Source organism: Cyanistes caeruleus, chromosome 16, assembly GCF_971803275.1.
Source record: "Cyanistes caeruleus chromosome 16, bCyaCae1.hap1.1, whole genome shotgun sequence".
NCBI classification, from domain to species: domain Eukaryota; kingdom Metazoa; phylum Chordata; class Aves; order Passeriformes; family Paridae; genus Cyanistes; species Cyanistes caeruleus.
In genome coordinates this window covers 1,287,357-1,315,340 of record NC_141716.1, presented here as the reverse complement: position 1 = coordinate 1,315,340, position 27,984 = coordinate 1,287,357, and the positions used below count along the sequence as shown (strand labels likewise).

At 48.6% G+C, this 27,984-nt stretch overlaps 1 protein-coding gene across 19 annotated transcripts in view; it reads left to right on the top strand.

The window, feature by feature from the left end:
• Window positions 1–27,984, top strand: part of NFATC2 (nuclear factor of activated T cells 2) — an 84,529-nt gene that overhangs the window by 40,375 nt on the left and 16,170 nt on the right. For 10 of the 19 annotated variants that reach the window (XR_015276917.1, XM_086852580.1, XM_086852592.1 and 7 more), the window contains exons 7-9: window positions 9,896–9,951; window positions 10,918–11,044; window positions 12,579–13,271. Coding sequence is in view for 18 of the 19 variants with exons in the window: in XM_086852580.1 (XP_086708706.1) it covers window positions 9,896–9,951; window positions 10,918–11,044; window positions 12,579–13,271 (876 nt within the window). In the remaining variant the exon portion in view is untranslated. Of the gene's footprint in view, window positions 1–9,895; window positions 9,952–10,917; window positions 11,045–12,578; window positions 13,272–13,890; window positions 18,300–23,299; window positions 23,777–27,984 lie in introns of those variants that run through there. The other 9 variants (XM_086852585.1, XM_086852578.1, XM_086852584.1 and 6 more) reach the window with 2 other exon arrangements.

Here is a 27,984-nt window from a genome sequence, read left to right as displayed (position 1 = left end):
ACCTTAAGTGATATATCAGGTGACCTGCAAGGAGTTTAAGAGATTGTATTGCCCAAGTGAGCAGCATGTGCATGGTCTATGGGTAATGCCACTGGAAAAAAGTGAGAATCAAGCCAAAAATGAATGTGCATTCATGAACATCCATGGGCAGCAGCTGGTGACGTGGGGGACAAAAAGCATTCTGTAGGTCCCAGCTCCTTCCCATACCAGCAGCAAGCCAGGCTGCTTTTGCAGGTATGAAAGGCTCTGAAGAGCTGTGGAGGTTCAGCTGAGCCTGTGCAGCCAGAGGAATTCTTTTGGCACTCTCTGTTTCCTTTCAAGCCCATGGATTAATTCCTTCCCACTGTGCTGCCACTGTTCCACCATGTCAGCGCCTTGGGAAGGGACATGGGAACATCTTGGCAGCCTGCAGTGCTACCTGTCCCAAGAATGTTTTGCAGTAACTACAGGAGATGATCCACACTCAAAGGAGGTGGCTCCTGATGCCATTTCGAGGAAACATCCCAAAAGCCCTGCCCCTATTTCCATACGAGAGCAGAGAAGGCTCTGGCTGGAAGAGATGTTAGAAAGTAAAAAGAACAACAACATTTTCCACACTAAATCCAAAGCTTTTCTTCGCTGCTGGGGAAACTGCAGGGTTTTTTTCCCTCTTATTTTACCTCCTGGTAGGGGAGAGACAGGACTGATCCCAGCGGCAGTGCCCAGTCTGGAGCAGGGATTTGCTTGCTGGTGTTCCATATCCTGCCTTTCCCCAGCCTCTGCAGGCAGTCTCAGTCTGCTGGACTCTGAATAAAGGATTGGCAGAAGGGCAGTTCAGAGGATGGGAGGTGCAGAGTCAAATCCTTGGGCTGACTCAGGAGTCTGTGTGGTTTGCAGTGGTTATCTGGGGGACTCGTGCTGAGTGGTTCTCTGTGTGCTCCAGAGTGCAGCAGCACCTCTGAGATCAGTGCCCCAAGTGCTTCTAAATGAAGATTTCTTTATTTAGTAGGTACATCCTGAGGTGAGGAAGGTTAAGAAGCTGAGCTGGACGTGCAGATCATGCATGGGCTGAGTGCAGCAAACTGAGAATTGCTTTGTCCTGGCTCGTCAGAGACTGAGTGTCCCAGCTCACCTGAAAATCAGGATCTCCTGAGAATTTGAGCCTCCCTCCTTCTGCACTGTAGACAGTTTTAAATATCTAGGATATTTAGGATATCTAGGATATTTAGGATATTTAGGATAGCTGGATGTCTGTCTGTGGTTGCCACTGCCGGGGGCTGCAGGAGCCCGGAGCAGTGAGCCCAGCCGTGCAGCCCCAGGTGCCGATGGAGCAGTGCTGGGTGGAAGGAGCAGCAGCTCACCCAGGGCTGCCCTGCCCTGCAGAGCCCGTGCAGAAAGTGCTGAGGAGCTGCTCAGGGCCAGGGTGAGCCACAAGCAGCGTGCTGGGGGTGGGTGGCAGCCCAGCTCTGCCTGAGCCCAGCCGCAGCGCGCCGTGTCTCTTCCAGAGCGCGCCGCTGCCCGGAGCCTGTGAAACAATCACACCTTTGTCGAGGCAGGAAGATGCAGCAAGCTCGCAGGGGAAGCTTGGTTTGCTTGGAGTTTCATTTTAGCAGCTCACAAACCTTGTCTGTGCTAGCAGGTGGTGCTGGATTTCCCATTTTGCCACCAGTTCTAGCTGTGCTGATAACACAGAGAACAGCGGTGTAGGTAACCATCCCACAGCTTTGGGCACGCCAGGCTCCACAGAGCTCCTTGGCTTGGGTGTCCAGTGTTTAAGGTGAGAGTGGCAAGGCTCTTTTTCTCCCACCCCCCAAAAAAAAATATTTTTTCAAGGATTTTTGTGCAGCCAGATTTTCTCCTGTTAATTGTTCCTCCAAATTCTGGGTGCCCCTGGGATCTGGGTGAAGTGGGGCTGGGTGGGTGTCAGCTTTACAAAACCCAGGGACCTGCATTTTGGGGTCACAACTGTAAATTAGGTTTCATCCCTCAGGGGAACGTTCAGAACCTCTTTCCATTTCCTCTGGAGCTTGCAGACAATTCTTCACCCACCACTAGCAACTCAGAGGAACGTGGAACTGGTCACATTTGTGACAAAAATACATGTCTCTGTGAGCAGGAATGAGCAGGATCCATTTGGCTTTTCACAGAGCTGCAGATATGTATATTTTTCCATAGAAATACCTGGAAAAGAAGGGCAATTCCCAGAAGTGTGTGGGGATGTCGCTGTGAGTGTCACGCGAGCCGCAGGCGGTGGCAGGGAGCTCGCTGGGGACAGGGCTGGGACAGCTCAGCTTCGGCTCACGACAGGAAACGGCAGCAGGAAACGGAGCCAAGGGGCTGGAGCTCGGTGCTCTGAGGGGATAAAGTGCTTGTGTTTGAAATGCTGATGCATAAATAGCACTCAGTTTCTGAATGCTGAGGTTTATTGGCATGCAGGCCTTGGGTTCCGATCTCTTGCCGATCATAAAATCATGATCTTGCGTGATCATAAAATCTGTAAAATAGCTGCTGTGAGCCAGGGGAGCTCATGAATTCCCTAAGCCCAGCACACAAAAGCAGAGTTTGGCTGATGGAGTCTGAAGATCTGAACTTGGAGACACAAAACTGAGCCCAGCTAAACTAAAATAGGTCAGAGGAAGCAACTAGACTGGGGACTGTGTCCTTTTAATTTTGATCTGGGAGAGAAAGCTTGAAAAGCAGTCTTGGAGCTGTCAAGGACTTGGAATAGGGTGCAGGTCAAGGGTGTTAGTGTTTGGCTGAGGTCCAGATCTTACAGTGCAGTTAAAGAAAAGAAGAGATTTGGAATTCCCCCTTTTATTTATTTTAATTGACATGTAATAATTTGGGAGTCAGATGCTGGTTGCATTGTGTTTACTCCCATTTGTGTACTGGTTACTGCTGCTCTGCTGTCAGTGATAGAGGAGGTTCGTGTTTCTCGGGGAGAAAAGTGCAAATGGACTGTGATTTCTCCTGCCAAGCTCTTCTGGTGGCCACATGGACACCGTGAATCATCGCTAGGACAACGTGGGTGGTGGAGGAACAACCCAAACACAGCGTCCATCCTTGGAGCGGCTCCACCATAAATCTCCAGCTCGGGCAGGGTGAGGAGAGGAGGTGCTGCCCTTTGAAGTGGGGTGTGCCAGCCCCCAGGTGTGCACAGCCCCTGGGACAGAGCAGTGTCCAGCTCTGGAGCCCAGCAGCGGTGCTGGGACACACGTGGCCGTGTCCTGGCTGCGGGAGAGCCCAGCCAGGGCAGGCTCAGTGGGGCTCAGTGGGGCTCAGTGGGGCTGAGGCTCTGCACAGTGTCCAGCTGCTGCACCCCAGACACTGGAAACGAGCCATGGAATGTGTGCCAGGGGCTTCCAGGGATCCTGCAGGACAGTGCCCTACAGGACACCGTGGTGGGAAGGCATCAGGGCAGGTTTCACATGAAGAGAAGGCTGCTGCTGTCTTGGTTTGATGGTAAGATCATGCTCGCTGTGGGAGAGTGAAAGGAAATTCCAGCTCTGTCTACAGCAGTGTTCCCCTTTTCTGCTGGGTCAGTTCCTCACCGTGCTCCAAACAGCAAGCTCAATCCCTTTCTGTAGTCTGCAGAAAATAGCAAACTATTTTCAGCAGTTAACTCTGTGAACTTAATAATGCAACATTAATGATGCAATCTTCTCAGGCAAACTCAAGGTAAAATAGACAAAAATTAAAAAAAAACTTTCAGTGTTTTCCCCAGTTAATTCAAAAATGATCTTTGCTACTTGAACAAATAAACAACTTTAAATATTGAATATGAGGCTAACAAGTATTAATCAGGAGGATTGGTTTGCCTGGTTGTGCTGTGCAAATTAGAAAGTTTCAGGGTAATGAGGCACCTTGTGCCTCTCCTTGCTGCTGTAGCTGCTGAAAGGCAGCAAACCTTTCTCCCCAAAGCTTTCCCCTGGCTGCAATGTGCTGCCTGCCCCAGGTGTTCTCCTAATCTTCCGGGGCAATCGCCCGACCAGGGATTCCAGAAAAACACTGCAAAACAGGAAAAAATCTAAGGCTCACCCAGAGAAAAATGCAGGAGAGTGTGGCTGCAGAAACGGAGTTGCCATAGCTGTTAGAGACTCAGCGAGACAGGGTGGAATCCAGTGTTTTGGAAGGTTTCCCCGTATGACACAAGATTTTGGAATTTTACAGCTGGTAAATCCTTATTAACACAGGCAGCCACTACTGGCCTGGATTCCCTGGCTCACTGTTTACTATGGGGGCGCCTGATGGAACTGTGCCTGGTCCTGATTATTCAGCTTAATTGTTTAGGGAGAATATTGAAAAATAATCATAATTCTTGGCATAAACAAAAGGCAGAGAGACAAGCTCCCATCACCTGTTGACAGAAAATTGATCATGAAGAAAGCTGGCATGGGGAGTGGAATTCCCTGTTCTCCCACTTAGTCATCGCATCCTGGTGTGACTCATTTTATTACATGGAGGTTCCCAGTGGTTTTATTTTGAGAGAAGCTTTTGTTTAATAATTTATACACACACACACACACACAAAAACACACACTTATAATCTTAAAAAAACAACAAATCTATTCTGATGAATTGGCATAAGGAATCATTTGGAAGAGCTCTGGAATGAAATACTGTTCCTCCTGCTTCACTCTTCAACTACTGTATTTATGTTTTATTTTAATGGGAATTGAATTCCTCAACAATGGATGGGGAGAATTCGCCTCTAGACTTGTTCTCACTGTGCAAAATGTCAGATTTGGGGCTGGGCTGGCTGGTGGATGACTAATCCCTTGCCCTTTTACCTCCCAGACCTTGCCTTGTATCTTTGGCCTTGGTGACTCAAACTTGTGTCCTCAGTGCAGGGAAGGCACTGGCTCATAGCAAACAGAGCTCCATTAACTGCAGTGGGCAGTCTTGCTTCAGAAAGAAACAGAAATCCTTGGAAAAAAAGGAATAAATTTAACAGTTCTACTTTTCATGAGTTTTAAATATGTTCATGCTGTGTTTGATGGGAAGTTTGAACATTATTTTGAGGTAATAGCTTAGAAGGAGACAGCTGCAGGACCAGATGCTGAGCAACCTTGTGCTGGCTTGAAGCAGAGTGACTTCCCAGCTGAAATCAGAATTTGTCCCTGAGTTTGTCTGGAATTTGTCCAGAGCAGCAGAGATTCTGGGTGAATCCCTGTAAGGTTTCTGCTTCCCAGAGTGGTTTTGTCCTACTGGAAACCATTCACTGCTCTCCCTTTGTTCTTGGGGTGGCTCTAAAAGCCCTTCTTTGTTTTCCAGAAATGTCTGTCATCTCCTGATAAAAGCTGACAGAGATAATTGTTGTGCTTTTTTGGAAGACCTTCCAAGAATCAGAGTGAATGGGGACAATTCCCTGCAGGCCCAGGAGGCTGTGCAGAAATGTCAGAGCCCTGCCCCTCTGCTCACCAGGCTTTCTTTGGGGAGCCAGGAACAGGTTGTTCATTAATTTGTGTAATGCTTGACTGAAAAGCAATGTGCATTTGCAGGCCTAAAATCACATGCAGGCATGGAATCCCATCCAGAATCAGCACAATAGTATATTTAGTCTTCAGCTGCAGAGAGCTGCAAAGAACATTTCCTGAGCCTCTCAGTCCATCAGTCATGCTTGTTCAAATAAAGCAGTGAGTTTGTTTCTCTGCTAGTTACTGACCCCAAAGTCATGAGTAAGGGATCCTGAATAATGTGTAAAGGCTGTAACTGGTTCAGAAAACCTTTAATTGGCTAATTAAAAAAAGTCCTATGAGGGGCTGCAGAGAATCACCCAAAATGTTCCTAATGCAGACTGACGTTTTGATTTCCCCCAGTTTGAAGCAAGACTTTAGGTATGGTTGCAGTTTGAGTTAGAAAGGGTAGAATTACTTTCTTCCAACAACTCATTCATTCCCCCAAAGAGCGCTGGCACAATCAGATCTCTCATCAGGGTTTAATGCTAAGTCTCATAGCCCTGAAGCAGCACAAAAATCTCTATTTCCTGAACATTTCACTGACCTGTGGTGTTAAAGACTTGCCAACGAAGACAAACCATTAAATGAGCAGGGAACCACAACAGTAAAAATATTGCACGAGGCAGCCATGGCTGGTAAGACCTCAGGGTCTAAATCCAAGAATATTTTATCATCTTGAGTGCAACTGCTGCCCTTTCCAGACCAGGGATTGAATTCCCTGTGCTGGAGGTACAGTTTGAAAGGCACCACACACGTGGACCTGGGTCCCTGAGTGATCTTCTGCAGTTCTCTGTCCTGTCCATTGTTGAGGCAGGTTTAATTCTGTGCAGTAAGCAGCTATCTGCACTTGTAGACTTTAGATTAAATTATTAATCAAGCTGGGGTTTAGTCTCCTGGGTTTCCAGGCAGGAGCTGTTTGTCCCCTTTGTGGCCTGCCAGAATTGTGGGGTAATTAAGGCCAGAGGGTTGATTAAGGTAATGAAGGTCTGGAGGGTTGAGCACAACCTGCTGCTCAAAGCTGAAGATGTTTCTGGTGCCCAGGCACCACCTGGGTTCCAGGGAAGAGCCTCTGGTGTGACAGGTTTTGTGCTGGGGGCTGTTCTCCACTGTCACATCAGCCTTGGGATTTTTAGTACATCCTTAAAAAAAGAATCTCCTTTTTTGTTGAGGACTTTCTCCAAACATCCACTTTAATTCCCTCCTAAAAAAATTTGCATTTATGCACGTTCTAAGGGTGATAAATGTGTTGACAGTTTGGTGCAGGTTTTCTCTATTCAGAATTTCCTGAAATGATCCTGAGACTTGTCAGTTTATTCCTCCTGCTCTCCAGTAGCTCCCAGAATGTGCATAATCAAAAGTTTTCTTTTCATTACCAGGAGAAAGAACAGGTTAAAGTAGAGAGAGAGAGAGAGAGACTTCTGAATGCAATTGCATCTTTAATTTTCCTCACAGCCTTCCCTCATCCTTCTGCCAAAAGCTCCCCATAATGTGCATATCCAGAGCAGTTAAAGGAAAAGCAAATATTGATTGTCTCGAGCTAAAGTGAGGCAGTGAGACAGATGGAGCCACATCATCATATTTAAGCATAAAGGTCAGGGAGTGAATGCAGAGTGCTTACATTCAACAGGGCTTCAGTGCTCAAAGAGCAGGGATTGCTGCTGCTGACAGATCTGTTAGAAACCTGCTCAGCTGCCACAAATATGGAATATATCCAAACAGAAGCATCTATCATTGTTGGAACGATAACCCCAAATACATTTATTTCTTGTTTGCTTTTTCTCATTCTTGCTTTTGACCCACACAGACTTTGGACTCAGCTTGAACATAATTTGATTTTTATGGTTGGCTTCATTAGCTTTTAGTGCAGTTTCAGTGGCTCAGTTACTAAATCAAATCCCCTGTGGTTGTGGTTGCATGTGTTCCCCAGGCTTCTTGAATGTGGCACATGACTTGGAGGCCCGTTTCTGCTTTAGTTTATGCATTTTGGACCAACAAATCCTTTTGATTTCCACCTTCTTTGTGAAGCTAGTGCTGTTGTATCTGCACAGACTGTTTGAATTTAGCAGCACAAAGATGAAAACATTCTGCCTGGAGCAAAACCAGTGTCAAATATTCCTGCTTGGCTGTCCTTGTTGCCAGGACATCTTCATGTGGCATTGCTGAGACAGCTCTGATGTGTGTCTCTATCACAGCTCTTACTTTATGATGTATTTTCTTGTTCTTTTTTCCTCAGAGAACTCTAAAAATTATCCTTTGGGGCATCTAGGAGTGTGGGGAGGTTCCTTGACACACACTGGGATGGTTTCTTTTCTCAAAGGTCACCTAGGAGTCTCCCCACTGAGCATTTACTGCCTCATAATCAGACAAGGATTTGCTGGATTAACCCCTCAGTATTTTGGCTTCCCCCTTCCCTGTTTGTGTCCCAACAGCAGCGAGGTGCTGGCTGCATTAACAGGGGTGTAGATTGAATATAGCCCTGGCCAAAGTGGATGCTTCTGTTAAATGACATTAAAAAATGGAATCATTTCCATGCCTTTGCAGCAGCCCCTTGGGATGTGCTGGCTCCAGTGACACAGCCCCAGCAGCCACTCAGCCCCACGAGAGGAAAGAGAACTGACTCACAGGAGGGAACACTTCAAAACAGAGAAAACTCGGAGTTGTTCAGTGTTCCCTCCTTGCAGCAGGAGCAGCTGGGATCTCCTGTGGAGCCACATTCCCCAGGGGAGGATGGGGCTGAGGGAGCCCAGCAGGGCTGGGTGTCCCCCTGCCCCATCCCGAGGGAGGGAGGGCTGGGAGCTGAGAGCTCCAGGAAAAGCTGCCTGTGCCCAGAGGTGTCCCAGGTGTGGGGGCCAGGTGAGGTTCTGTCCCCAGGGCTGGGCAGGTGAGGTTCTGTCCCCAGGGCTGTCCAGGTGAGGTTCTGTCCCAGGTGTGGGGGACAGGTGAGGTTCTGTCCCCAGGGCTGGACAGGTGAGGTTCTGTCCCCAGGGCTGTCCAGGTGAGGTTCTGTCCCAGGTGTGGGGAGCAGGTTTGAGGTTCTGTCCCCAGAGCTGGGCAGGTGAGGTTCTGTCCCAGGTGTGGGGGACAGGTGAGGTTCTGTCCCAGGTGTGGGGAGCAGGTTTGAGGTTCTGTCCCCCACAGAACCAGGGCAGACAGGGACCCCAGGGCTGTGTCCTGGCCCCAGAGCCCAGCTGGGGAAGAGGCTGCCCAAGAGCTGGCACATCTGTCAGCTCATTGTCTGGGCCCAGCACAGAACAAAGAGCACGACAACAGAAAAAATGCAAAATGCATTTAAAAATACTCTTTCATTTCCCTTTTTGCCAGAAGCAGAAGTGCTTAAATAACAGAGGACAAAGGCAGCTCTTGCAGAACTTCCAAGAGTTGGGAAAAATAAATAGCTCTGTGAGAAGGACTGGGTTTAGGAGATTTTCCCCCTCGTTCTGGGCAGCCCCAGAGCAGGCAGAGCTGCTCCCCTAAAGCAGACAGCTGCAGCACTCCCAGTCCATCAGGTCCTTGGCATCCATGTCCCCTGGCCAGTTTAAAAGCAAGCTTTCAGAAAGGTATGAGGCAATTTTTTTCCCCCCATTAGTACTTCTGCAAATTGCTTGGCTAAAAGGCTCAATGGAATATGAGAATCAAAGGGGTAAAGATTAAAACCTAAAAAAAAAAAAAAAAAATTAAAAAAATAAGGAAAGCACTGCAAAAAAAAATGTTTCTATATTTAAGGAATATTTGTAACCAGAGGAAGCAGGCAGTCTGTAAATGAATGTCCTGTCACTACTGATACACTCTTATGGTACAGGGGTTAGTGTGGTGGTGCTCCAGACAGGGGGATGAAATTTTATTTTCGTCTCTAAATGTAATTTTGTGTAACTCAGGATGGAGACAAGCTGTGTGGATGTAATAATTGAGGGCAGCAAAGCTTGCAGTGTTCAGGGTAGAGGCTGTCCCACATACAGTGAAGTGCTTTTGCACTGTGTACAGTGAATATTTGGTGCTTTACCACAGCTTTAGGGCTGTCAGTGGCATTCTGTGGGAGTCCAAATGGGAATCTTGGCTTAGGGCAGCAGAGTTTGCTGAGCTGCTGACCCAGTGTGACCATTAGGGAGTTCTGTGACCCCCTGGTGCCCTCCTCCAGTCTGGCTGGCTGGACCCAGGCCTGGTGAAAAGCAGATGTTGCACCTGTGCTAAATATTTCATTCCTCAATTTGGCTAATTTCTACATAAACATTTAATTTTAATATGTTTGTAAGCTCTTCCCTGGCGAGAGAAGTGTTCAGTGGTGTGTTTAAATAAATTACTGTTGCTTTTGCTTAGGACTGGGAAGGTGCTTGAAATTAATTCAGTTTTGAGATCTTTGCTAATTTAATGCCTTTGATTTGTCTCTCTCTCTGTTATTTAATAAGTTCTATGAATTAAAAAAACCCCACAGTGAGGTTAATGCTGTGATATTCTTCTAGATGGGCAGCAGATCTGGGAAATGGAGGCAACAGTGGACAAGGATAAGAGCCAGCCTGTAAGTATGCAAGCACTGGGTGTGCTGTCCTGCAGCTGCTGTTCAAGGGGGAGATTCCAAAGAGCATCTTAGGAGCAGAAAGAGCAGCAATGCCACAATGAGCAGTGTGTGCTGCAGGAAGAATCGATTCCTGCAGCAGCAGCCCCCAGCAGAGGCAGCCACTGCTGGATCTGTGTCCTGCAGACCCCACAGTGCCAGCCCCAGCTCTGCAGGACGCTGTCCCCACTCCCCCTGTGCCACCCTGGGAGCTGTGTCCTCTGCAGGACGCTGTCCCCACTCCCCCTGTGCCACCCTGGGAGCTGTGTCCTCTGCAGGACGCTGTCCCCAGTCCCTCTGTGCCACCCTGGGAGCTGTGTCCTCTGCAGGACGCTGTCCCCACTCCCCCTGTGCCACCCTGGGAGCTGTGTCCTCTGCAGGACGCTGTCCCCACTCCCCCTGTGCCACCCTGGGAGCTGTGTCCTCTGCAGGCTGCAGCTGAACACTGATTTTGGGAGGGAAGGAGCCTCTCTCTGGGTTCCCCTGCTGTGGGCAGAGCTGTCAGGAGCCAGCAGTGGCACTGCCATGGGCCTGCCCCGGGTGCCAGCGGGGTCTGCAGTGCAGAAAGCAGGAGCCTGCAGAGCAGTGGAGTTACTGTGACAAAAAGAGGGAATTCTGCAGTGCACACTCCTTTATCAAGCACTGTGGGATTGCCAGTGAGTGCTTCTGCATTTGTCACCATTTCATGTTTTATTTATAGACTTCTCTCTCCATGTCCAGGACACCTCCAAGTGCAGGAGGGGCACATTCCATAACCCCAACTTGCTGGGACCAAAAATCTTCTGCTCTTTTGCCATCTCCCCTTTTTCCTCATACCCTTCTCATGGGGGTGAATAGGGGACCCCTCTTGCTGTGCAGGGAGGTGTAGCAAGGGGAGCTGCACACAGAAGCTCAGCCCTGCTGCATTCCTGGCTGTCCCTGTCGTTGCAGAGCATGCTGTTCGTGGAGGTACCCGAGTACAGGAACAAGCACATCCGCACAGCCGTGAAGGTGAATTTCTACGTCATCAATGGCAAAAGAAAAAGAAGCCAACCCCAGCATTTCACCTATCACCCAGGTAATTTCACCAATCACCCACTCATTGCCTAACTTCATGAGCAAGTTTTGATTTCCTGCTCTGTTGTTGTCTTGCTGTTCTTTGAGGATCTAAATGTTGCTAATTCAATTCAGCTCAGCACTCAACAACTGCTTGGTTTAAATAAGAGATGCCTGTGATTCATGATCAGGAATTTCCATCAGTTTGAGGTGTCAGTTATCTGTTATCTTGGTGATGGGCTGATGCTGCCCTGGGGGAAGTTTGCCAAGAGCCTCAGTGGGAAGAGGCTCAGTCTGGGACATGATGTGACCCTCTGAAAACCATGAGTGTTGCCTTCTCTGACGTGTCCAGCAATAAGAAAACATCAGATCTGGGAAAGGGCTTGGGATGGAGGAAGGCAAGCCATATATATTCTTCAGAATGAGGCTAGTTGAGGAGAATATGAATGCTTTTGTGATGTTCTTCCTCTGGGGGATTGGTGAGCCATGTTACAATAAATGCAACAGGATTACTAATGAGATTCCCAGAATTTCTCAGCTTTGGCTAGGGGAAAAATATTGTGAGAAAATCAGAGTATTGTGTTTGTGGAAACCAGAAAGCATAAAATAACAGCACCAGATTTTATGCAAGCTTCAAATGATGTTTTAATTTGATTTATCTCTAAGGACAGGCAAACATTTGTTCCAACTCTTATTTTGGTCTCCTCCAGTCTGAAAATCTCCTGTCCTCTCCCTGAATTTATGAGCTCTATAGGGTATCTCCAGTGTGCAGGGTTTGTACTGTTAGTAAATTGTTCTGCTCTGGAATAGTATTGAGGAGCACACTTCTATCTCCATGCAATCCCTAACACAGACCACTTAGGAGAAGGAATCTTTACTTCCAGAAAGGAATTTTGCATTACCACTGTGTGGTTCCCATTCTATGGTGTTTCTGTAGTGAGTTTTGGGGAAGATTTGACCAAAAAATCATTGGAAATGTAGAGGACCATCATTGGCCCCACCAGGATTCACACAACTCTTACTAAATCATGGTCTTTTAAATGATGGTGTCAGATGGGCCTTCAGCTCTCAGCACTGAGGAAACTTTGTGCAGCAGAGACAGAAGCTCTGAAATAGTTCAGCTCTGCCTTTGGTCACTTGTGAAATGTTTGCCAGAAAGATGGGGAGTTGTTTATGTCCTGGGATTTCTATTGATTCAGTCTCTTGGAGATGGAAGCACTGCACGAAACACCTATCCATGACTTCTTGTTTTGTCTGTGTTCCAGAATGGCCCTTAAATGAATTAAAACAGGAGCTGCAGTGTTGAATTTTTCAATTTTAGCAATTTGTGGTTCGTTAGTACATTTAAGATTTTTCAAGAACTCTTAGCACAGAGTTCTTGGATGACTCTTTCCTGTGGTTGCATGTGGGTGATTTATTAAACTCAGTGCTTGGGACATAATGAATTTACACACACAGATCTTGTAAAAGGCTTAAATCTCTTGTTACTTCAAGGAAAACATCTCTGTTTCTCCTCAGCTCGTTACGAATAACGTCCTTTGCATGCTTTATTCTAGTACCATCAATCAAAACAGAGCCCATTGATGACTATGATCCAGCCCTAATCTGCAGTCCAGTGCACAGTGCTCTGGGGACAGTAACACAGCCTTACTATTCACAGCACACGCTGGCCACCGAGTCCCCTTCCTGCCTCGTGGCCACCATGGCTCCTTGCCAGCAGCTGCGCTCAGGCCTCTCCTCTCCCGACTCACGCTACCACCAGCAGAACCCAGCTGTCATTTACCAAAGGAGCAAGAGCCTGAGCCCCAGCCAGCTGGGCTACCAGCAGCCCAACCTGATGGCCACACCAGTTGCCATTGCAGATGCCCACCGGTCCGTGCTGGTGCACGCGGGGTCTCCAGCCCAAGCTGGAGCCGTGCTGCAGCACTCCCCAGGCCACCAGCAGTCCTCTCCTGTCATCCACTACTCTCCAACCAACCAGCAGCTGAGGTGTGGCAGCCACCAGGAGTTCCAGCACATCATGTGCTGTGAAAATTTCACGTCCAACGTGTCGAGATCCAGCCAGCCCCAGGCCAGCCAGGCGCAGAGGCTCAGCCCCAGCTCGTACCCCACCGTCATCCAGCAGCAGGCGGCCCCCGGCCAGCGGGCAGCCAAGAACGGGCCACCAGGGAGCGAGCAGAAGGAGGTGCTGCCGGCAGGAGTGACCATCAAGCAGGAGCAGAACCTGGACCAGGCGTACCTGGATGATGGTAAGTGCTGTGCCCCTCTCTGGGGCTGCTTGGTTGGAGGGAGGGGGCGAGGTTAGAGCTCTCAGTTCCCCGTTCCTCGGCGTGGCCCCCTGGGATGGGTGTGGATGTTTGCTGGGCATTCAGGCTGGATTTGGGCCTTCCATTTCTGGTAGATGGCAAAGCTCTTTGGCCACTCAGCCACGAGAACCCTCTGCTTGCCCCGTGCCACGTTGAGCTGGTCCCATTTTGTTCCCCTTTGCCCAAGGTTCCATCGCCAGTTTGGAAAATGGCGGATCTGAAACAAAACATGCTTAATTATTTTATTTTATTTTTCATATCAGGGCAAAGTCCACTTTGTAAAATGCTCTTGTACATTTTGTACCAAAAAAAAAAAAGCCCATTGAGCAATCTATCAAGGCCTGTAATGAATGGGGTAGTGCTGCAGGCAAAACCATTGCAGATGTTCTAGATGAACAGTGGGACATTGATAAGTGAAACAATGCTGTTCCTTTGTTGTGAGCCAGCTGATTTAGCCTTTAGGAATGAGCATAAGTTAGAGTAAAGCTTTCTTTGAACATATCCTGCTTATTCTTAGGTAGGCAGATATTGGCAATCTTGTTGATTGTTTCTTTTATTAAAGCATGTTTCTGGCAGGAGGAAATCGATGCAGAATTAATAGTGCAGCTGGACACTGCAGTCACTGAGAGCAGCAGCAAACCCAGCATTGATTTTAGTGGGAGCAGAGTGAGGCTGCTGGAAATGTTGCTGCAAATACAGGATGTTCATGTGCAGGAAGTAACTCTGCTCTCAGGGCAGGCAATTCAGGCCTGATGTCCTGGATGGGCACCAGGATGTGCCCTAAGCACCCATTTTTACTGGCATTTTTACTGCACTTACCTGGTGTTGTGAAACTGTGCCTGTGAAAGTTGTACTTTCTTCAGCTTGGGTCCTGAGTGCTCTGTAAGGTGTGCAGCCTTCACTGCTGGGTTTGTGGGCAGAGTTTGGATGGTTTCCTCTGTTAGCTCTGTTTGCAGAGTGCTTGATGCAGCTTTGGTGCCATCACAGGAAAATCTGGGGAGTTTTTACTGGCTCCTTTCTCTGAGCAGGAGATTGTGGAGTCCTAAATTTAACTTGGGAGATTTGCTTTTCATTCAGGGAATTGAGCATGATAAGAAGGCAAGGGAATCCTTCTGACAGGAGAACTAAATGCTGTTATTTAGGGTAATTTTAATATGAGAAGCTGAGAGATTCTTCCACATTTCTAAAAATATAATAAAATTGGTACACACCTTGTGTAAGAAGGAGAAAAGAAGGAATCTTGAAGTAAAAGCTAACTTCAAAGTCAAGTCACAGTTCACTTAAAAGAACTCCCAAGGTGGACTACAAAGTTAATTTTCCTGAGTTTTGAATCAGACCAGCTGCAGTACAGCTCACCAAGAATGCACTCAGCCTCCCTAAGAGGAGCCATTAGGCAGAACAGCAGCAATTAATAATGAAATCCCAGGCTTCTCCTTGGCTGACTGGTTCATCTTGAATTGATTTCAGCTAGAGATTAGTTTATCAATCATGCCACCCAAATCAGGCCAGGCAAGATGGGGCACATGCAGTCTCTTTACTGACCTCAGTGAGTTTATATCAGCTGGAAGTGTGACTTGGACAATTGTCATTTACTTTAGGGCTTTGCAAAGCATTTCATGCTGAAATGTTCAGGACTTGAATTGAAAAGCCACATTGTTTGCTGCTGGGTAAGAGTGACTCAGAACATAACAAAAGCCGTGTTTTTCCTGACTAGAAAGTTTGGGTTTGTGCTTTATAGTATTAAAAGAAAGCCAGCCCAAAGGATTATGGAGGCTTTGCCCTTAAATCCCTTTTATCCAGAAAGCTCTTGTGAGATAAAGTGATCTGTGAGGTCTTGCAGTGATTTTCACGGACAGACACGGATCTGGTGCTTCCCCAGCAGGCTTGGCACGAGCTGAGTGCTGCTGCTGCCCAGGCTCTTGGGCAATCCCTGCTCTGTCTCTCAGTTCCCTTTGCTCTTCCTCCCTTCCCCCATCTTCCTCCTCCCTCTGCCTTGTTCTCCTTTCTCCGGAGTTCTGCCGGCGGTCCAGCTTCCGTCCCTTTGCTGCTGTGCCCTCCTCTCATGGTTAAACCACATCCTCGGTGTCCTGGGCTGTGTTTCTGTTCTGAGCTCTGCCAGGGTGACCTGGGCATGGCCAGGCTGCTGTTCCTCCCTCCTGGAGCTGCTGCCTCTTGGGGCACTGAGGGAGCCCCAGTGGGCTGGGGTGGCCAGAGCTCCACTGCAGTTGGAATTGTTTTGGGAGTGGTGACACCCTGGGTGTCAGGAGATCCTGGAGGATGCAGCAGGTGTCCAGGCTAGTGCTGGCAGGCAGGGATCAGCCTCAAATGCAACTGAAAGCCCTGGGGTGACAGAGCAATAAGCTCATGAGCCAAGGCCTCACCTTAATATTATTCATAACCAAACTACCCACGATGGTAAAAGTTACCCAAACAACCACAGATGTTGACAAATAGAATGTAGTTCCTGCAGCACCCTGAGGGCACTGGGATGAACTCTTTAAAGCACAAACCCAGTTCAAGCTGTAGTTGTTTGCAGCTCTGTCTGCAATCCCCTGGTGGGGCAGGATCACGAGGGGGTGACCAAGGGCTGGGGGCTCTGATTGTGCTCTCCTGCAGAACCAGAGGCTCCTGTGCAGCCCTGGGGACACAGCTCAGCTGCCATGGGCCAGTTCCCTGTCTGGGACATGAGCACAAGGCTCAATTCCTCACACAGATCGTGGTTGTGTGGCTTAAGTGTTATCACCTTGCCTGCCTTAGACTGAGATCTTTTCAGTTCAGCTGCCAGGCTGAACTTTGCAAAGAAAAATGATTGTCATTATTCAAATAGTAACTGTCTGACCACATCTGACACTCCAAAGTGTCTGCTGGATCCAGCAGCTCTCAATTATTTTTGGTTCACAGCAATGTCTTTTGGGGAGGAGAAGAGCAAGGCAGATGCTGTGTAGTGGTTTATCAGGCTGCTGATCAGTGTGGATGTTTCATAGCAAGCTCAGGTGTTTCACAGAAAGCCCCAGGCACGTCAGAGATTTCTGCGGAAAGCGGCTGTGCAGGATGTGAGTGTGGTCCTTGCACATCAGCCAGCGCTGGAGATCTCTCCCTGACCAGCTGGGTGTTGGTGTGTGCAGTTCTGCTCCTCCTGCAGCACTCAGAGTGTGTTCCATCCCTGCACTTCCCTCCTGTTCTTTCATTCTACAGCGAGAAAACCCTCAGTCTGTCCCCACCGTACCAGGAGGTGAAATTCAAATCCCTTCTTTCCTTCACGTTCAGGAGGGAGCTTTCATTTCTGGCCAGCTCTGTTCTCCTAGGGCAGGGAGTGCCTCCAGGGCTCTCCTGGGACTGTCAGAGCCCAGGGTGCTGCTCCAGGGGAGTCCTGGGGGCCCTGGCTGGATGCTGGCACGTCCTGAGCATGCTGCTGTGGTGGAGGGGGTGACAGAGCTGCTCTGGGGCTGTTTCCACTGGGAAACCCTCAGGAGCTGCACTGGCAGCTGGTCCTGCCTGGCTGGGGAGAAGCTGCTTTCCTCTCTAAACACTACTCGAGCCCATGCACAGACAGCACAGAGGATGCTGGCTTTAGGGACATATTTTAGGTTGGTTTGTCATTGTTTTCATCTTGTGTCCATGCACAGAGTTGAGTAGCAAGACAGGGCAGAGGGAAAATGTTCTTGTTTCCTGGCATTTTCAATGGGGGTGAATTTGAATCCTACAAATGGGCTGGGGTTCAGTTTTGAGCAACAATTTGCATCTAAAAAAGCCATGCTCTGTTTTTAATTAGAACTACTTTTCATAGAAGGTGTGGTCACTTCTGCTCAGGCAGAGTTTTGACTAAGAGTGAAGCCTGTACGTTCTCCAAAACATTTTGCTCAAACGCTCTAGCAAATCTATGTATTCATCAGGCTCATTCCTGAAGCTCTGACTCACATTATTACAGATTTTCTGTTCTCTGCTGGGACCTTGCAGCACTCCCTGGGTACACTGCAGCTTTCTCTTTGGATCACTGCTCTTGTAGGTTTGTGTTGTGTTAGGATCTCCATGCCCCCGTCCTAGGCATTGCTTTTCTAGAGGCAGGATAAAAGGAGAGCAGAAAAGTGATTCTGCTCCCCAAACCCTGGAGTCTGTTGGCAGGAAGCAGAAAGATCAGTCTATTAGGAGAAAGGTCTGGGTTGAGTCTGAGCTTGGTCTTTCAGCAAAGTATTTAACTTCCCTGTACTTCAGTTTCCCATTATTAAAAAGTGCCTTATCCTTCCCTCTTGTACAGTTAAGCATTAATTAATTTGTGTTAGTAACACACACGTGGATTCTCAGAAAAGCTCCTACACTTGCATACCTGAATAAGAATTAAGTATTTGTATTGTTATAGCAGGCTCCATCTGATCTTCTTCACCTCTAAAACAATTCCCAGTTAAAAAGCCCAGACAAATCCAGCCCCATTTGAAGATTGCCCTTTCCCCAGCAGCCTTTCTGAGCAGCTGCCTCAAAGCATGCAAAGCAAAACAAAGCGAGGGAAAGAAAATCCCATACATCCCAAATCAGCAGTAGAGGACGGAAGAGAATGAATCGAGTGATTAAAACCATGGGTTCCGCTGGCACCTCTTTGTTCTGGAGCTCAGGAATCTTTAATTGGCGCAGCGAGTGCCCACAGGCGAGCTGTGTCACAAAGCGTTTCCTGTGCAGAGCACGAGGAACAGGCAGAGCCCAGAGCTGCTCGGGGGGCACAGGGGCCCTGCTGCCCCTCCATGGGCAGGGTCCCACCAGGACCTGCTGCCCCAAGCCCCAGGTGCAGGGCTGGGGGTTTGAAGGTTGCCCTTTGAAGACTGGCTGTTATCAGCCAAAAGCGCTCCCTTCTCGGCAGGCATCAGGCAAATTTCGGTGATGGTTTTGAAATACTGGCAAAGAGTTACTTGAAAAAAAAAGAACTTGTTCGTGCAGTTGGGAATTGAAAGCTTCTAAACCACAATAAAGTGCTTTCCCAGACTTGCTGTCCATTTACTCCAAGCTCATGGCATTCCTTAGACAGTCTGAATCACAGGCAGCAGCCAGCTCTCACAAAGAACACCATAGACACCCATCTGTTGGGAGGCATCTGCCAAAATAGACCATACATTTACTTTTATTCCTTCAATCCACTTTCAGTTTAAAGGGATAATAACAATAACATTTTTCACTCGAGTGCAGAGCAATGGTAATGAATTAAAGTTATTTCCCTGCAGAAGGAGGCAGACAGTCTAGTCCCCAGCTCTCACAGAGGGGTGAAGCAGGATCAGAGCTTTTCAGGGACTTGGCTCCAGCTGAGGCAAAAACTGGTAACTGGTGGCAAAACTGTGACTTTCCTGGGGAATCCCAGACCTGCAGGTCCCCCAGGTGTGCAGGAGCTGGGGCAGCACTGGCTGTGCTGTAGGTGAAAACAGGTAAAGAGAGGGCCAGGCAGAGCTCCTCTCCTTCCCCTGCCTTTCCCCAGGCTCACTCCTTTCACTCCTGGCTGTCCAAGGCTTGGGGGTGCTTCCCTGAGCATCGATGGCTGGCAGGTCACCAGCGCTGGGCCAGCTCTGCCAGGAGCATTCTCGTTCCTTGGGGACAATCTGGGGACAGAGCAAAGCTGGTGTGTGAGCACGTGCAGGGTGAGAGGAGAAGGCATCTTCCTGCAAGCTGGGAGGGACTCTGGGTGCTTCACACAGAACTTCTTTCAGTGCACTCAAATTCACAACAGTTTTGACAACAGTTTTTGAAAATGGTGACTTTGGTGATGAGAGATGCGCGGGTAGAAAATGGTTTATATAATGTGTGTAAAATAGGACAGGGGGTTAACTCATTCTGGTGCTAAATTCTCCACTTTGCATTGAACAGAGGAGTGCTCTCTGGAAACCTCGAGCAGGGCTTTTTTACCCTCCAGCAGCTCACCACAGAGCTGTGCTGGTTAAGGTGGTTGGGTTATTTTTTTTTTTAATTTTATTTTGCTAACACAGCTATTATGGTGAAAGGCCTCGTAGAGACACAGCTCTGCTGGAGTAAAAGCCTGGAATCAGCACAGCTCAGGCCAAGCCAGGGAACCAGCAGCAGCTCCTTCACTGGGGGGGTTTGTGGGGTGGCTGTGCATGGGCACACATCTGTGGGGTTTGTTCCTGCTGGGGTAGCTGACAGAACAAATATGAACATGAATATGGGGAAATAGAAAGGAATTTAAGGGTCAGCAATTGTACAAGCTCAGCCTGCTTGCTTGCTCTGTTGACCACCTCAAAATGAATCCCAGTAATTCCCAGCAGAGGTGGAGCACTGAGCTGGGCTCGTGTCCAGGCTTTGCTGAGAGGAGTTGTACCTACAGCAAGGTGAGTGTTTGCCCTCACACTTAGGGAGAGTGACAAAATCCTCATAATGAGGATTTCATCCCTTCAGAATGAGCATGATGTAATTGAATATTCATCACTGAACTAGCTCACATCCACATGGCAGCTCGAGGCTTTTGCAAATTCTTTGCAATTTCATTGCAGTTCTTGGAATATGAATAGCAATTTAAAAGTCCCTGTGCAGGTGACTTTTCTTACTGAACTTTTCAGGTCCAATCCAAGAAAAAAACAAAATGTTAAAAATACAAACCCGGATGTTTTGGGTTTTCAAAATTCAGACAGACAAAAATGATGCAACTTTGAGGGCGGGAGGCTGACTGCATGATTTAAAATCCAGTCTCATGATTGTTGGAGGCCTGACTCATGAGCCCTGAACGCTGGGTTTGGCATTGCTGCTCCTCACAGTTTCATTTGGTACAAATTGGGTTAATATTAGGAATGTGCAGAGGTGGGGAAAAGGTCTTTTCTCCCCTTCAAACTCAATGAAATAATTGGGAGGATTCAGCTCTTCCTGCAGTGGCTCTTGAAAAGGCAGCTTGAGTCCTTTTGGAGCTGCACTTTGAAACGTTGGGAGCAGCTGCTCGGAAAAGTTTGGAAAACATCTGCACAATTTTTTTAGCTGTTGTGAAATAAAATGCCTGGCAAGAATATAACCATCTTAAAGATCTACAATGTTTTTATGGTGCAAACTGAAAGGCAGTTATAAAGTCTTCTACTGTAGAAAAATGCCTGGACTCTCAGTGTTCCTTGCACAAGCAGAACTTTCTCAGCTCAGGTCACGTCCTGCCAGGGAGCTGGGATAGTTAGTGGGGCACTTTTTGTCTGTATAGATCTCTTGTCTCACAAGAATGAAGACCTAGAATTGATTAGCTTAGAATCAATTTTTTCTCCACCTGTTTTTCATAGTTTGTTATAAATAATAATGTAATTATTTCTTTTTAATTAACTGTACATATAGAAATATAACACTCATTTATGATCAGTATTTATTGATAAATCTCTGGCCATTTTTAAATTAAGAAAATGAGGATGAATCATCTGAATTTCCCATCTGAGTTAGTTTTCTTATGAGAGCTCAGAGCACTGAGAGCTGTTTTTGTGCCCAGCAGAAGCTGGTATGGCTTTACCCTGCCCAGCCATTTTATTGCTGTTTCCTCACCAGTTCCAAGAGACTTGTGTGCTCACATCTGGATGCAGTGAGTGCTTAGAGGCATTTTTAAAGCAAATGTACAAGACAATCCCTCGCTGGCTGTGAGAGGAACTCAATGACCCAACAGGTCACTGCAGCTTCTGTGATGTGGAAAGCACATGGGTAGCTGTGCCAGTGGGAGAACCAGGGATGGGGGAAGAACAAATTCTTGGAGACCATAAAACTCCCTTCAGCACCTTAGCTCCCAGTTGGGATGTTCAGGAAGGTGCTGCCTTTCACACTCACTCTGTAATACAACTTTTTCTGTGTTTACCAAGAAACCTAAAATGTATAAACAATGCAGTTGTGTGTGAATCATCACTCCGAGTCCCCATGGTTCAATTTTGCAAGCGCAGGAATGTGGGCATAGATCCAGCTGGGAATTTCACAGATAACATCTCGCTCTGACAGGGGTCTGCACAAAAACCTGCAATCCAAGTATTCCCAATTTTGCAAGTATTCATACCTTGCAATTTGTGTGCACATCTCCAAGAGATGCTGCAGTCTGTTTGGATTAAAACACTGATCTCTACAGATCTGCATGACTAATGGTCTGCAAATGACTGAAAACTTGGTCTTGGGGTGGGTTTAACCAGTTTTAGGTATAAAAGTGTTAAATCTTCAGCTGCTGTTAACTGGAGTCAAACCACTGAGGATCAGAAGGCTTCACCATGAGCAGCTCTTCCTTACCCAGTGACAAACAAGGCTGACATTGTCCATCTTCTTACAGGTTCTCCTAATCCACACAGTTCCCATTTTAATCAAGCCATGTCCTTTAGTGGATTTTTAATTTGGAAACTTCGCAGTCCAAAATACAAACTAAACTCTGCCTTCAGCTGAATAAACACTACTTCTTTAGAGTGAGATGGCAATTAAAACTAGATATAATGAGGAAAGGATTATTGACTTCTGCCTGTGTGTGTTGGAGTGCTCGGCTTCCACCTGAGGGGGAATTTTCCCCATGGATAATTGTCAGGGGTGGAAGTAAAGGTCAGAAGGGGCTGTCCCTTGGTCCCAGCTGTGGTGTTGGGAAGGGCTGGTTGAGCCCCAAGCACTCTGCACAAACTGGGCTCGTGTCCCTGCAGAATGCCAGCAGCGTGCTCCTTTCTCTGTGGTGGCTTGCTCTGACTCTGCAAGGAGTAACCTGGGCCAGGCCAAAAGCAGCAGGAAATTAGAAAAGTGTGAGTTTGCTACCATTCCCTCTGATCAGTTCTGCCAGGGGAGTCCAGTCAAAGATTCCCAAATTGTGGTGTGGTGTGGTTTGGTTGCTTAATGATGATGACTTCATCAGTCGTGAATGAATCGAGTCGAATGTAGGACGAATAGTGAGACACATGGATGACTCCTGTGACATTTGCAATGTCTCAATGGGTGCTGGTTTATTTAGGTGGTTTCTAAATTTCCTTGGAAAGAGTGAGAATGGCTAAAAGAAGGGGCAGCCACTCCATAAGTGTGGGGGTCAGTGGTGAAAGTGTTGTGACAGTTAAACCTCCCTGGGCTCAGCATCTGTCATTATGAGCAGCACAGCATCACTTCTCTGGTAAAGTCTGGCTTCCAGGAGACTCCAGAGCCACAGGGCCAGAGGCCTGGGAGCTGGATCAGACATTGCTTTCCCTTTGTGGTCAGATTCCTCCCAGTGCTGGGTCTTCAGCCACTTGTGGGCTTCCAGCTCTGCCCAGGAGGCAGCGGGGCTGTTCTGCAGTGTCCTTGTCACCAGCCCAGGAGCCTGGGCTTAGGGCTTGGGGAAGTGCCCTAGATCAAGTCACTGCAGATGAAGTCATTGTAATTTGGTACAAATTGATGTTTGCAAAGGCTGGAAATAGTCTGGACACACCAGGCAGATCCAGGCTTAAATCAGGACTGAAGCAAATATGAGGGGAACTTTTAGCAGCTACATTTTTAAGTTGTAATTTGGGTCTCGTATCTTTCTTCTTTAAAATTGCATTACATTTTCTCTTACCTGATTTCTTCTGCACCCTTGTTCATTTGCTTTGAGCGGGGTGCTCTCTCCTTCCTTGGAAAGGAGTCCAAGATTGCAGCACCTGAGACTCCAGCAGGTAGACCCTAATTTTCAGCAAGGTAGGCTGGGTTACATGAGGGCTCTTTTGAGGTCACTCTGCAGCTTCATACCCTCAAATAACTTAGTGGTGTTGTAAGATATATTTCCTTTTTTAAAAAATGCCATTGATTTTTATACTAATTTTTCTTCAGGACAACTTTTATAGACCACTGTTAAAACGAAGAACTAGTGCTATGTCTGTTTTAGAAATTAGTATCTTTGTTTTGTACTTGGTTACGCTTCATAGCTCTTCAAAACTAGTGCAAATTTTAGATCAAGATTATGACTTCAGAGAATTTCAGGCTGTTCAGATAACAGTCTTGGTTTAGATGCAGCACTGAATGCTCCTGCAGTCTGTCATGCAGAATCACATCTCTGCTTTCAGGACCTGCTGCTGAGCCACCAGTGTCTGTGCTGGAAGGAGCCTCTCCCACGGGGGACGTTCCCTGGCAGATAACCCAGCCCTGATGCCATGAGGCTGCAGTAATTCCTTCATTTCAGCAGGCTGTGAGCAGAGTGAACTGTTCACTTGCTCCTGAGCACAGCGCTGCTGGCTGGGGCTGCCTGCATGCAGTGCCCCAGGACCCGTGGGGACCTGATGCTTTCTGAGCCTGAGGGAAATGCAGGCTGTCAGTGGCTGTTCTCAAGGGAAAGGTTCTTGGGAAATCTTGCACTCAAGGACAATATTTGTAAATTATCTTGCTTTCTCAAAACAATTCAGTATAACTGTAGATAGCTTGGTTTTCTCCTGTGCCACCAATGGGACAAGAGGTGATGTTCCCTTACCCAACCCTGTTAACCCTGTAGTGTAGGACCTATAAAAGCTGAAAAGTTCAGAGAATAAAGGCCCCTTTTCCTAGCAGCTCGTTCTGGTGTGTGCTGTGAACCCACACTTGTACATCGTGTGACAGACCTGAGCCCGGGGGACGAGGAGCTCCTGGGGCAGAGCTCCTGGGGCAGAGCTCCTGGGGCAGAGCTCCTCAGGACAGAGCTTCTCAGGGCAGAGTTCCTCAGGGCAGATCTCCTCATGGCAGATCTCCTCATGGCAGATCTCCTCATGGCAGATCTCCTCAGGGCAGAGCTCCTCAGGGCAGATCTCATGGCAGATCTCATGGCAGAGCTCCTCAGGGACCCCTCTGCTCACCACACCAGGGCACCCAGCTGCTCGCTTGTCCAGGGAGTCCCTGCCCGTGGCAGGGAGCAGCGAGTGAGGAAATGCATTTCTTGTCTTTGGAAAGGAGCGGCCATCGTGCCTGGACGGATCGAATTTGTTATGATAGCAAAACAAGTTCTATGGAAACCATTGTGAGCCCTGAGCGAGGCTGCCCAGGAGAGTTGGGGAAAGCCGCTTTTGTTTGTTGTGCTTGGCATCGCTCTGCTCTGGATGAAGATGCTTTAATTTTGTGGGGAGACCCAAGAGAGCATTCCTCTTTTTCCATACCAGAAAGCCTTCCAAGCTGGCATAAGTGTCCTCTCTTTCCAGCTGCTCCTTTCCAAACACACTGTGCCTCCTAAAGATAGTCTTTACAGTGGCTGGGGCTGGTGGAAAACATGAAGCCTGCATGGATTAGCACAGGAATTCATTTGGGCTGACGAATTGGGTTTCCCTCTATAAACAGCAGTAGTGTTTTCATCTTCTGGACAGCACAGCCAGCTTCACGTCCTCCTGCTCCTCACCCGGCCCTCTGCCTGTGTCCAGCCCTGCTGAGAGCACAGCAAGGCTTCTTGTGGGGGATGGAAAACAGCACGTGTTCAACGAGGTGTTTGCAGCTATCTCCCCTCTCAGACAGGCTTTTTCCAACCTTCAGAAGAATTGGTGGGGTTATTTTGTTGTTTTTTTGGGGTTTTTTTTTCCCTCCAGTTTATTTTTCTTTCCAGGTAAAAGGGAAATTAAAGTAGTCCCTTCTCCTGGCTTAGTGACCTTGCAAGCAGTCCACACTATGTATTTTCTTTTCTACTTTGTTTAATTTTAGGTACAATGTGCTTAGCATCTGCAGGAGTTGGGGATTCTCTAGAGAGGATTTTGTCTCCTGTTCTCCCCCCAGAGCCATCCCACCCCTGCCAGGGAAGCACCCCCAGCACAGCCCTGCTCCAAACACACTTTCCTGTCAGACTTGCTCTTACAGCTTACTTAGTGCATATAATGATATGGGGTTATTAATCACCCCACATTGTTCCTGTGCTTGCTCAGGAGGGGAAGGATGTGAAAGCCGATTTTGTGATCAGGCTGCATTTAGTGGTGGTTGGTGTTTACCTGACTGTTCAGTGATTTTATCCATGTCCCTGAGTAACTGAGCATGGAATTGGAGTTGTTGTGGGTAAGAGTGGGGGATTTGGTGTTCAGCTGTCAAATGGCAGATCTGTTCAGGTAGTAAAGCTCTGTCCCTTAACCTTCCCTAATCACCCTACAGATGTTTTCACATCTGTAACCCACACTCCATTAAAGATTTGTTCTTTGGAAATAAGTCTCAGCAAGCCCCCACCTCCTCATAACGCTGCAGTCCTCCCTGCCCTTTCACTCTGATCCAGCCTGTTCTCTTTCTAAATCACAGATAGCATTGATTTTTCCCATCACAAGATGGGATTTTAAAAAACCAACTGCACAAAAGCAGAAAACCAGAAAGTAGGTAGCAATGCCGTAATGGTTTGCAATTTTATTGATGAGTACACAGATTTGTGCAGTCTCCAGACTCCCCTGGTGTGATTGCAGGGGAGTTCAGCCCCATTCCCATCAGAGTGAGGAGGGGGCTGCCATGGGGAGCCCCAGGGTGCTCTCAGGACAGGCTTTCATGTCTGGGTCCTCCAAGCAAACCTGCTGGCTGCCAGGGGTTTGCAGCTGGAGCATCAGCCACACGAGGCAAACAAAACCCTGCAGATTTCCAGAAGGCTAACAGCTGGATGCAGATGACATTCTTGAATTAAGAAAAGCCCAGAGCAGTTCTCTCTGGCCCCTTGCCATGCTGGGCAGTGGCAGGGCCAGGCTGGGCACCACTGGGGGAAAAAGAAAACAGCTGAGGGTGTTTCTGGGCACCTAGAGACGAGAAGGGGGGAGTGCCCACTGGGGACAGTCACCCAGCCACGGGAATTGCCTCTCCTTGTGGCCAGAAGGCTCAGCCCTGTCTCTCCTGAGGGTCATCCCGCCCTCAGACAGGGTCAGCAGTGACCAAACCCTCTGGAGACTCTGCTGGCTGTCTCCACTCACCTGGTGATTTTCCAGCCCAAAGATAAACTGTGTGATTATTTTCAGTGTCGATTAGTCACGCTGAGGGGACCCCAAGGAAAGCCCGTGGTGTGACCCATGTGTGACCCCACGCTCCCAGCCCACCCGCAGGATGTTTGCTGCTGACTCGGCCATGAGACATAACCCAGCTCTGCTTGAGGGGGCTCTCCCAAGGCCTCTGGGTGCTGTCAGTTCAAAACAGGGGAAGTTTTCAGCTCTGTGGTGCTCCTTCTGCCCTCTCCCAGCACCCACTGTAGCATGAACTTGTTCTGAAGTTACCAAGGCTGAACCACCCACTTCAACTTGAGCAAGTTTTAGCTTCTTGTCCAAAGAGCAGAAACATGTAACCTCTGGGATAGTCTGTTTTTTCCCATCACTTCCATGTTTAAGTCTCTTGATGTGTCATTTCTGTAGTACCTGGGATATTCCCTCCCCTTCAGGGCTGATGTGGTGCCCCTGGGCTCAGCGATACCATGGCCAGCAGGGAGCCCCAGTGCCAGGCAGTCCTGCAGTGCCAGGGGACACCCAGAGCTGGGACAGGCTCTGCACGTGGCTGCAGCCCTGGCCAAGTGTCTGAGCTCTCGAGGTGTTGGGGAGCCCGGGACAGGAAGGACACATCCCACTGCAGTGTTTGGTTTCTGCTCTCACAGAGCCTGTGGCAGGGTGCAGCATGGTGGCAGTGAGCCCTCAGAGCTGTCCCAGCGGCTGTGGCAGTGCTGTCACTCCGTGGGGTGATGGTGCTGAGGTCCCATCACAGCACTGCACAGCCAACAGGAGCCTTCCTCAGGTGCTGCTGCGAGAGCGTGTGTGGGGTCAGCCAAGGCAGCCCTCAGCAGGACAGAACCTTCCCCTCTCTGCTGGGCAGCCCAAAGACTGTTCCCTTAGGGCATCCCAAAGAGCATTCCCATAGGGCATCCCAAAGAGCATTCCCATAGGGCATCCCAAAGAGCATTCCCTTAGGGCATCCCAGTAACTGTTCCCTTTGGGCACCCCAATAACTGTTCCTTTAGGGCACCCCAATAACCCTTCCCTTAGGGCATCCCAAAGAGCATTCCCTTAGGGCATCCCAATAACCATTCCCTTAGGGCATCCCAGTAACTGTTCCCTCAGGGCACCCCAAGGCCACTCCCCAGTCCTGCTGCAGGACACCCCTGTGGTGCTCCCGAGGGGTGACACCAGTTTGTCCCTGGGTGTATTTGCTGTGCCCGGCTGGCTGACCCCAGTGCTGAGCGAGCCCAAGGTTCCTTTAGGATCACGGGCTCGCGGTGGCTCCGCGCGTGTGAGCCGGGCTTTTCGCTCCTGTTGGCACTCAGGAGCTCCTTCCAGCACTGCTCACAGGGGCTCCTGGGCACTGCCCTTCACCCTTGCTGCTGCTGTGTGCTCCAGCTGTGGTGGCTGCAGCACAAACAGTGTTCCCATTGAATCCGCCTTCCCGGCCGCAGGCACGGCCTGCCAACTGCTGCTGAAAATGTGCGCTGTGCTCCGATGAGATCATGTCAAACGTAAGCAAGTTTTATCTTTATTTTAGGCAAGAGGGTGTTTTATCGTGCTGTGGTTCCAAAGCCGCCGTTGTTAGGTTGGAATTCTCCCAGGAAGTGTAGCAGTGCCTGGTTAAATGCAAAGTAATAGCTTCAATATGAGCCGCAGACACAGGGCTCTGAGCTGGCTGTGCAGACTTGTGTTTAAAGGAGAGCGTGGTTACACAGCTGGTGAGAACTTGGGAGAGATCAGGAGGGGCTGCCAGGTATCCCAGCTCTCACAGTGTGCCCCTGGAGCAGTGCCCTGAGCACAGGATTACCTCCTGCCCGGGCTGCGTGGGGATGCACACAGCTCCCAGACCTCACAGCTGG